We start from the raw sequence: 10,931 nt of genomic DNA, 5'->3' as shown, positions 1-10,931 counted from the left end.
AGTCTTCTGGGTAGGGGAACTTCAGTGCATGTGGCTGATTGGGACTTTTTAATTTTGGGACCTTTTTGGTTTTCACCTATAAGGCCAAGGGATATGTGTCCACAAAGCCCGGGCTTACAAATAACACAACTGTCATAAAATGACAATTATGTCGAGTAGGCTGTAATCCACAATGATTTTGAAGAAAGCTTGTACGTTTCTGGCGCCCCCTACAGGTTGTTGTAAAATGCTCTGGCGTTATCACGGCATAAAAATCGCGATCCTTGATAACTGCACGCATGCTTATTGAGTTCTGACAAATTTCCTACCAATACTTTTGATGCACAATGGAAGCCACGTCTTTTTATATTGTTCCCTATATCAGTGCATAGCCGTCTGGCCAGTATAGGGCACTGACTGCGGTCGTCTGACTTTTCAAGTGGTGTTTATGGTGGCAGAAGAACTAAATCTGTTTCAAGTGATTTGCCCCTTGCTCTAATTGAAACATGCGAATGATCACTGACAGTTCCTCAAATACAAAGAAACCAGCAAATCTATGAGTAAATAAGAATATTTTTATCCGTTGCCTGCAACTTTAGTAGAGAAATTACAGTTTAAAAAAAAGGTGAATCAATGTTCTTTCACAAAGATGTGGCGAACAGGAGAACATTTCTGCACAGACGTATGATTAAACAATTGCTCATGTGTTAAAAGCACAGACGCCTTACAAAGACCTGATTTTCCACAGCTTTTTTTCGTAAAATTCTGCACATGACTCTTTTCATAAATAAGGGGACATAACTAAGAAAACAAACAAGCAAAATAAGACGCTTAGGAACGGAAAGATTACAAAATAAGGAAGAGGAAGTTCACTCAAACACAGGGGGTTTCAGAACAGCCACCCCCATCTGTGCAGCTTTCATAAGTTGTAGCGGCTCGTCTGTCCTCCAGAGGCGATGCTGGAGTTTGAAGAGACATGAGGATGGCTCAGGACACAGCTTCTTCCCCATGCCGTGCACAGACTTCATAAGCGGACAAAGTTTTTAAATTTAACATTGGCCTGCGGTTTATTCCGCTCTTCGCCAACATGGAGTATTGGAGGCAATGTGCGATGTGGCTGATCAGCTGCAACGTGCTGCCTGCGAACCACCGGGTAACTGCGGACACGGCGCAGGTGTTCGACCTGGCGCAAACCCTGCGGGACGGGGTGCTGCTGTGCCAGCTACTCAACAACCTAAGACCCCACACTATCAACCTAAAGGAGATCAATCTCAGGCCACAAATGTCACAGGTACATCCATCATTTTATGCGCTACTTTACGAATTACTTGTAAAAAATATTGTGAAATCAAATTCATGCGTTCACTAACATGCCATAAGCTAAACCTATAGTGGTGTCCAGGAAAAGTCAGTTTATTAGCCCAATAACCACTGGTAAAGAACCAAAGTAGTTCCGCTGGTGAAAGAGGACGCCTAATCAAAAATTTGTGAAAGTGGACAAAGACATATTTGCAGCTCCTTATTAAGAAGATCAAGCTGTAGCAATTTTAAATAAGGTTCCTAAATACATGGAAGAGAAATGGTGGAAGCTATATTAGAGCGTTTTATATTTTGTTGTTCTGCCTGCAAGGAGCTACAGTAATTAGGGTACAGAAGCCTGTTCCAGTTTTATTAAAGGTTAGACTTAGGTGAGATTTTCCCTTTAAGTTATTCCATATTTTCAAAATAAAACCGCAAATTCTAAGGATTTGCAGCTTAAGGCGAGCTTTAGATTATTTCCATCTGTTACACACCGTTTTATTTGTGTCCTGTCTTATTTGGCTTTGGGTCCAACAGATACGTTTCACTAAAGCCGTGGAGTGGCCTCTGACATATATCTTCACCCTTTTCTTTTATTGTGAAGATGATGTTTCACTTTCCGTGTGCTGTTCTGGTGTCTTGATCTTTGTTTTTTTCTGGATAGGAGAGAAAGTTCTTTAGCTTGTGTGAAACTTGTCTGGTTTGGGAAACACTAAGAAATCGTCCAAATAGACTTCTCCTTGCTCATGCAGTAACCCTTCAGGAGCTGAAGGCTCTGGAGACATCTGATAAAATCCTGCCTTTGATCCACCCATTAGTTGGGAAACTACATTTTGTGCAGTGGCTTGCCGTTTGGTTTGATGGCATATGACATGTGTAATAAGCCAATTTTAAGCAAATTTTTATTTAAATCTCTTGCATTACTGTCTTGGCCAGTTAAATAAAATAAAACAAAACATAACAATTTAATGTTTTAAATTAAAAGCATCTTCCTTGGTGTAATATATGTATTTGCAGGTGTGCCTACAAACATAAATAAAGCCTGCCGTGGTTACCAATATATTTATACGTTTTCTGTGCTCCTACGTTACTGTAACAGCAGCACTTCCTGTTCAGCAGCAGACTCAGGCAGGTGATTAGATCTTTCTGCATCTAGTTGAAAGAGTAATGAACGATTAAAGTCAAAGAAACCGTTAATAATACACCATAAAAGGACAGTGACTTGATGCACACACACACACACACACACACACACACACACACACACACACACACACACACACACACACACACACACACACACACACACACACAAGAACATAAATACATTTTATGATTTGTTAGCTGACATCAAATAGTTAGGCACTAAAAGCAAATTATATACAGTTTGGTTGAAATGAGCTGTCACCATGATATGATCATCATGATGATATTTTTTTTGTAGTGATAGATCTGCATGAGTGATTGGGCTCTGTCTCACAAACTGTACTATGCACATGTGCTATGCTTTGCACTATCTGCTTCACCAGTGCCTATGTGCTTTTCTTTAATATTTTTTAAAAGAGAGTTAAAGCAAACCCAGGGCATAACAGGCCAAACAATGGATGGACATAGCCTGTAGCTGTAGGCCACTTGGCAATGGTTGCAAAAGGCATGTGTGTCAGTGGGCTCCATATTTTAAATGGCTCTTTCATTCTCATCTACTGATGGGCTATCTTCGAAAAAAGAAACAAGGGCACTGGTGAACACGACTAAAGTGTACACTGATGAAAGGTTACACCCAAGACCCGTGTTGTATGCTGAGTTTTGGTACAAATTCAAATAACAATTCACATAACCATTTTGACTATGTCAGTCATGAACAAATATGAACAAATACGCATCGGATACGCAAATACCCACTGCCTCTCTTATTTGCTTCCAAAGTTATACAAAGTAAAAGCTTTTTAAAGTAGTCTAGTTTAAATATAACAGGAAGTAAACTTAGCTAAACAAATCACAAACAGGCCACTATTAACTGAAAATGAAAAATGAAAAATAATAAACTTAAAAGGTGTTTAAAAAAGTATTTTTATTATCGTGGAGCCAGAGATTCTGGGTGTTACTCTAAATGTGAATAAAAGAATGTGCACCAGGGCTGTGACTGTGTTCAAAAGCATGAGGCTGTTGGTGGTGCAAAGCCATCATGTTCTTGCACTTCCTCCGTAGACAAACAGGGCCCCTGGGGGCGGCGGAGTGATTACAGGCGTCTCCATGATGAGCTGATGTGATAAAAAGAAGCCTATCTGTTCTCAAGAATTCCCTTACTTACTGCTTAAGTTATTAAATATTCAGTTTCTAAATCAGCCATTTCTCAGCAATGTGTTTGACAGGAAAAATGAACTGAGGCGATCTAACAGTGCTGTATACGTTTTCTTTTTAACTGAAGTGGCTCAAACTAGACAAAGACGAGTATCTTGAATTCTAAACCATAACTTTATGTCCAATGTTCCTGTTGGCTGCTGTCTTCCCACTAACACAAAGATCCTAATAGGAAGTGACACCAACAGAGAACATAGTTGGCGGTTTCATTTCACAGTATAAAACTTTCATTTTTCATTTTCAGTTTGTAGGGGCTGTAGTTTACTTTTATGTTTAGAAAAGGGACTTTAAATTCTTGGTGCTTTAAATTATGCTGTAAATTAAACTTGATTTACATTACAAAGGAGGTTAAAGACTTTGTTTTTATTTTCCAAACAACGGAAAGTACACTTTTAATGTTACTGTGGTATCTACTCATGTTGGTAGTTTAGTTTTTATTTGACTTAATTTTTGTCTGCTAGCTCTAGATTAAATGAGATCCCACGTAACTAATTCAACAGCGACAGGTATTTTCAGAAACAGCACGACTGTTATTCTAGGAAAAAACGCAAACAGTGCTGTCAGCAGTTTCGGAACATAAGATCCGTTTCTTCAAAATAATTCCAAGTAAAATTGTTTATTTAAAAAAAAGTCAGATTACTGTACTTTGGTGTTAGTTTTTCGCTATGATGAGTGTTAAAAATCTTGTGGAGATAAAACCCTCTTGAAACCTGTAATTTGTACTGAGTTCGGGTTGAGATAACCTTAAAAACAACTTTTTATGTTTTCACATATGTATTTAAACAAAAACTAGTTACAAAAAATGTAAACAATGTAAAATGAAATCTGTATACATACAACTTTTTATGTTATATAACAGTCTGTTTCTGCCCTTTGCAGTTCCTGTGCTTGAAAAACATCCGGACATTTCTGGCCTCTTGCTGTGATGTGTTTGGGATGAAGAAGAGTGACTTATTTGAAGCCTTTGATCTCTTCGATGTCCGAGACTTTGGAAAGGTAGCACCCATTTCTGTCATTATGATTTTCTAACATTGCACTATGAAACAGCCCAGTAATTTCATGTATCATGACATTCTTCTCGCCTTTCATACAGTTATTAGAATCATTTATAAAAGTCTGTAAATTAGTTTGAGTGAATACATTACATGTCACAGCACTATTACATTTGAACTGGTAATAATAACTGTGCAGATTGTCTGTCTCAGTTAACCAGTTTACAGTTTTTCTCCATTGCTCAGATATTAGACATAAGTAATAGTTCAGAGTAAGTGTTATGATAGATTTTGTCCAAACTTAGACATTATCCATCTAAAAAAAGAAAATCATTATGTAAAAAGTCTAAAAAGAGAATTTTCTGTAACGGATCTCTTTTTTAAAGAAAGAGTCAAAGAACAATTAATTGACAAAATAATTTTTCCAGTGTTTTACAAAACAGCTTGAACAGATGATAACGTTTTCAAAACAAGCAATACGCTTGTGATGTTTCACTGCATTATTGTCTTCGTAGCTGACTTTTGGTGTAAGTGATGCCACACCTGCTCTGTTTTTCTGTCCTAATTGATCTATAAATCCTGCCAACTCTTTAAAATACAAGTCTGAGGTATGATGGAAGCATAGTGTACGTGTGCTTCTTCTCTGTGTGTGAGTCTGAAAGCGTTCGCTGTTTGCCTACCCTAGCTTTTTGAAGGGATTGGCTGACTTCTTTTTATTGCTGTGTTATTGTGGGACCTGTTTTCAGTGTGTGTACACAGCGTTACCAGGTCAGTGGGTTTGTAGTGCGCTCTGTGCAGCCACTCAGCGGACTGTCGCTTAAAGCACTTCGCCACGGAAAGCACACTTACTCTGAGGAGCCTTATTCCCACATTTCCCTATTTAAGTACACCATTTTACCTGGGGGCATTATGAGTTGTCTAAGCACTGAGAGGCTTGAAGAAAATTATAGTTGTTTTTTTTTAAATAAAACTATTGGAGCATATGTATTAATCTATGCTGAATGTATTTTATCTGAGTTTTTTTTTTTTTTACCTCTGAAGTACATAAGATTGTGCTATCCATCCATGCGTTTTCTTAACTCATTATCCATTTCACTGTTCCAGAAAGGCCGGAGCCTATTTGACATGACATGGGGCAAGAGGCAGGGCAGACCTGGGCCAGTTCGCCAGTCTATTGAAGCTTAAATAGGCTTGTTTGTCTCTTTTTACATTTCTTTTACATTTAGTTGTTTTGCCTGAATGCTTATCGTGTCTAAATAATGTATACGGTATCTCATGAGTTTAGTTTGGTAAAGTAATACCATATATCTTATATACATCATAACTTAGGCATACTATATATGATTGCAATAGTGAATTCACCTCCCTCTGTAGAATGGAAGTGGTTATACGTGAACTATGAGAGTGCATACCAAGCTGTGTGTGTAATTTCTCATTCAGGCTCTCTTTTCTTTCAGTTCAGTGTTTTGTGCTCTAAAGAAGCTTCTAGTTAATCTGGCTGCTGATAATCCCACAGGGGAGGTAGGGCTTGCAAATATGTACACTACATCCAAGCCGGGCTGCATAATCTCAGCCATGTTCAAGGGTTGTCCATCAAACAAACAAGCCTCTGGAGGATAAAGATTGCACCAGATCATTGCTTTTTTTTATTGGCAGTTAGAAATACGGGTGACTGTAGGTTAAGCAGTTGGGTTGGATTGGCTCCATGAAGGGCTGTATGTCTAAAGAAGAAATGCTCAATCTCTTCTTTTTTTTACAGAAAAATCCAAAAAAGGAACATCTCAAATCTCAACCAGTGTAATCCACTTGGGGTCGAGTTGTGCCAGCTCTGCCTGTGGACTGAGTATTAGTCCACTGAATATCTAATGAGAGCTCTGTAACCTACATTTCTCAGCTGAGTTACTACAGGCTTCACTGCAGGGAGTCAAACTGACTGCACGTAGAAGGCTGAAGGCTAGAGAGATAAAGCAGAGGGGCAAGAATTGTGTTTATTTCTTCCTTCAGTATAAACTACTATTAATATTTTCACAAAACAACATTATTTTTGTGCGAAGTTCATGCAGTTTTTCTTTTTGGGAAATAACTTCACACTTTCTTCCTGAGAGTAAGATAAGAACATTGATAACACATGTCAGCACATAAAATATAATCATATTATTAGCAACCTGTTAGTTTGGCTTAAGCTAAAAACATCGAAAGACGTCAGTAAAATTCCCTACCACTATAAATAATTATCATGTTACGTATTTATGCATGGTGTATTCCTTACCTGCCTACCCCAGAACTGCTGTATCTATACATTATTATACATTCTAAACATTATTATTTGAGCTTTTTGACAGATATATTTTACATTCAAATCTTTGTAGAAATGAAAATAAAGTGTTAACAGTCTCATTTCTGGCCAGTGTCAGTGTTGTTGAGTGGTATCGGCATATCGGCGAACAGGATCGTATTCAGCGATATCAGTTTTCAGTGTTTATCTGTTGCAAAACATCAATTTTGCAATTGCAAATTTTTTGAAAATTGTGTGATAAAAATGTGAAAAACACAAAACGATTTAAACCATTCAGGTTTTTGTTATGAAAGAAATACGCTGATAGCATATGGATAACTGGAATTCTTGTCGGGGAATTGTTGTTTTAAACTTAAATGTCCATATCTGCCCATCATTTAATAAAAAACAAATAAAACATTTATTAATTTAATTAATTAAGTGTAGGTAGGTGGACGTTACATCAAGCGATCTGTTTCACTGTTCTGCGCTAAGCTAATATTTAGCGTTTAGAAATATGAGCGCTGTCGGTCTTCTTACCTTAACTTGCGAAATGCAACCTTCATGCACAGATTATCACTGTGTGATCAGTTGGTACCATCACACACTGAAGAATGCGAAAATACCGTTTTAAATGTGTGCTTTGATGCTTAACTCTGCAAAGCTCACATTAGTGTTGGTAAAAACTAAAGTAGCCCCTTCTGAAATGTTACATTTGCATAACCCATAAAGTCTGACAATTACCAAAAGCCTCAAAAAACTCTCAACAATAATGTGTTCCTGATTATAATTTGTGTTAACGACACTACATTCTCTTTCTGGCTGTATCTTCGTAGAATCATCCTTGGGGTGGCTAAATAAATATCAGAGCATTCTCAGAAAGTTGATGGACTTTAATTTTGTTTTGGGAAGCTAATAAAAAAAATGTATATTTTGTACAGTGTGATAGACGGGAACAGCTTGATTATTATTTAAACAACTGAATATATTTACAAATTGACCATTAAAGTGACCATTAGTAATTAATTAATTAAGTAACACGTTAATTCTGCACAGAATAATCTGCAAATATACCAAAAAATGTATTTGTTTCTCTGCTGTTAAATATTGAACAAATAACTTGGAAAATAAAAGAAAGAAGTAGAAAGAAATATCAGAATCTCCGTCTGCTACCAGGAAAATTATCATTTTAAACTTCGGTGTCTGTCTCAGCACAGAATTTCACAAAACAAAAGAAATATGAATTTCATATATATATTGCCAAAACGATGAAATTAACATGTCTTTTAACATGCTTTTCCTTTGGATAGAGCTACACTGTCACACTGCCTGTTCCTATTTCTGGGTCAAGCTAATATTTAGCATTCAAACTAGACAGTGGTATCAATCTTCTTGCCCAACCTTGATTATTGCAAATATATATATTTCCTGAAATGTCAATCTATTCCTTTAACCAAACTGAAAATCTGTCATGTAGAGATTATCACTGTATGGTCCATTAGTACCATCACACCATGTAAAGTTTCACCTTTATATTTAGTGCCGTTATTTCTGTGTTAATAATAATGAAAAATGATCATTGTCAGCTGCACTAGTCAAGTAAAGTCAAAGTTTATTCTCTCTCTCTCCCCCCCCCCTCTCTCTCTCTCGCTCTCTCTCCATATATATGTGTGTGTGTGTGTGTGTGTGTGTGTGTGTGTGTGTGTGTGTGTGTGTGTGTGTGTGTGTGTGTGTGTGTGTGCGTGTGTGTAAAGGAGTTTTTAAATGATTTAAGAGTTTCAAACTGGGCAGATCTTATGTGAAAACAGGTTGTTCCAAAGATTAGAGGGCCCTGCTGAAAAGGCTCTGTTACTTCTGCTTTCAAGCCTGGATCTAGGAAGATATCAAGAGCATTTGGCTCATAGATCTCTGGTATGTGGATTTTCAAAAGATCTATAATAGAAGGTGGTGCTAATCCATCGAAAGTCTTAAAAACAAGAAATAGACTTTTTAAATGGATCCTGAAATGGACTGAAACCCAGTGTAAGGAGGCAAATAATCACCTCACTGCTAAGTTGCTTCTCCTTTATGAAGTTTCAATCTTTTTACTTTTGTGCAGTTGCATAAACAAGAGAGCATTTACAGAAGTTTGATGGACCGTCTATTTTATTTCGGGGACTCAAAAACAACACAGGGCAGAATGTGTGATGAATTTATTTGTACTTGCTAAAATTAGAACAAGTTTCACAGAGAAGTGACTGCATTGCACCTGCAGAGTGGCAAACATGAACATTTGATTTCTTATCTGATGCTACAGCTCTCTGTCTTTTTCACAGTGCTCCGGGGATTTACGATAGACATCGTAAATAGGCCACACTAACCAAGGCGGTTGGTCTTCAGCTTAGCTTGTGGCTTTGCTTCTCAACTCACATGTAGCTTCAGCCAAATGGCTTTCAGACATGTCAGGTGTGAGAACAACTTGTTTTTAAAAAAAGACAGCCTAGAAGGATTTACACTTCACTAAATGAATGTGATTTAAACCAGTGTTAGATTGTTCATTTCATGTATTCACAAGAGAGCTTTCTCCTTTCTTGTGCAAGTTACACTGAATCCATCTAAAAACAGTTTGGCTTTAATATGTTTCTTTAGATTTTCAATCTTGTATTCAGTAGCTATCACTATCACTAGAAGTAAACCAGCTATGATGTGGACAAAGTGTGCAGGAGCAGGGTTACATTTACATCAGTGGTCTTAGATTTTCGAAGAAATTTCACAGAGATCAATATAATTGTTTGCATTGTGGAACGTTATGCTGCACTATGGCATCTAATTTTTTTTAAGTGCAAACAGTGATGCAGGGGAAACAAACAAACAAACAAAACATTTCCAGTGCTGCAAACATCACAATGTTGCACTTTTAAAGCTGGGTACACTTTACAAACAGGCCTCTTTTCAAGTCATAAGCACACCTGGGTTTAGCCAAAGCCACAGGACTTATTCACACAGGAAGGGGAGATAAACTCAAGATTCAAAGGGTGCTATATCTAACCCAAATAACTATCTTAGCTGCAAATCCAAAAATGTAACTTTGCGAACTTTGCAGCTTTGTCACTGGATAATTTATCATAGAGAGAAACTATGATGTGAATGAGATAACTGGTATTTATTTTACTTTTCTGTCGTAATTGGGACATTGCATTACATTGCAATGTTTCACTTGTAGAGACTTCTGACAGCACTGTAAGCTTTGGCAAGACTATATATTGACACTAACTACAGCAAGTTTAAGAAATTAATCATCTCATAATGATCAAGTACCTCAGCGGAAAGAAATAATGATCAGTGTCCATGAACTGATCTTTACAGGTCCTCTTAAAAAAATATAATTACACAGTTTTAAGTGATTTTTTTAAAGTGATGTTTCCAATCCTTTTTCTGAGTAAATATGACAAATACTTTTCTGATAACAATGTTGCACATGCATTAATATTATTAGGAGTTTACATTTTTATGTTAAGGATGAAAAGCTGCGAATTACCTGTATTTATGTCCTTGTCATGTGCAGGGTGATCATGTATTTCTGTAGTTAACACATAACTCAAAAGTGATTTAATGCAATTCTGCACACACCCTTACAGATACGCACTGTTTGAGGTGTCAGTGTAACAACATTTGTACTAATTTGACACACATTTGACTATTTTATGGAACATTACAAAGTGTAACACATGGTGTGAGTTTAACGTTCCTTCCAGAGAATTCATCTCCCTGTCACTGTCAGCCTTTCCCTCTTTGCATTCATAATTTGAATTTTATTCACGATACACATTAAAACACATAAAGTAAATAAATAAATACAAAATTTTTTAAATATAGGCAAAGAATAACTTGTAGTTTGCGCAATGCTTCTGTGCACAGAGACTGCTATTAGAGAGTAAACTGTTACAAAAAATTCTCACTTTATGATGTGAGATAATTTAACAACCACAGAAGATGGAATTGAGAAAGAAATGAAAATCAAAGAAACAGTGAATCTGACAGCTCGG

General features: G+C 36.9%; 1 protein-coding gene across 2 annotated transcripts in view; it reads left to right on the top strand.

Annotated features, from left to right (window-relative positions):
• Window positions 1–913: 913 nt before the first annotated feature.
• The window catches only part of LOC146687401 (guanine nucleotide exchange factor VAV3-like), a 49,803-nt gene continuing 39,785 nt past the window's right edge, over window positions 914–10,931 (top strand). For both annotated transcript variants that reach the window (XM_085438814.1, XM_085438813.1), the window contains exons 1-2: window positions 914–1,270; window positions 4,519–4,635. In XM_085438814.1, the coding sequence (XP_085294940.1) occupies window positions 1,067–1,270; window positions 4,519–4,635 (321 nt within the window). In that variant the 5' untranslated portion in view covers window positions 914–1,066. The remainder of the gene's footprint in view (window positions 1,271–4,518; window positions 4,636–10,931) is intronic.

The sequence above is a fragment of the Copadichromis virginalis genome, linkage group LG18, assembly GCF_057382275.1.
Source record: "Copadichromis virginalis isolate Kocher_CV1m ecotype Utaka linkage group LG18, C_Virginalis_male_GT1.1, whole genome shotgun sequence".
In the NCBI taxonomy this organism is placed as follows: Eukaryota; Metazoa; Chordata; class Actinopteri; order Cichliformes; family Cichlidae; genus Copadichromis; species Copadichromis virginalis.
This window is presented reverse-complemented; position numbering and strand designations above follow the sequence as displayed.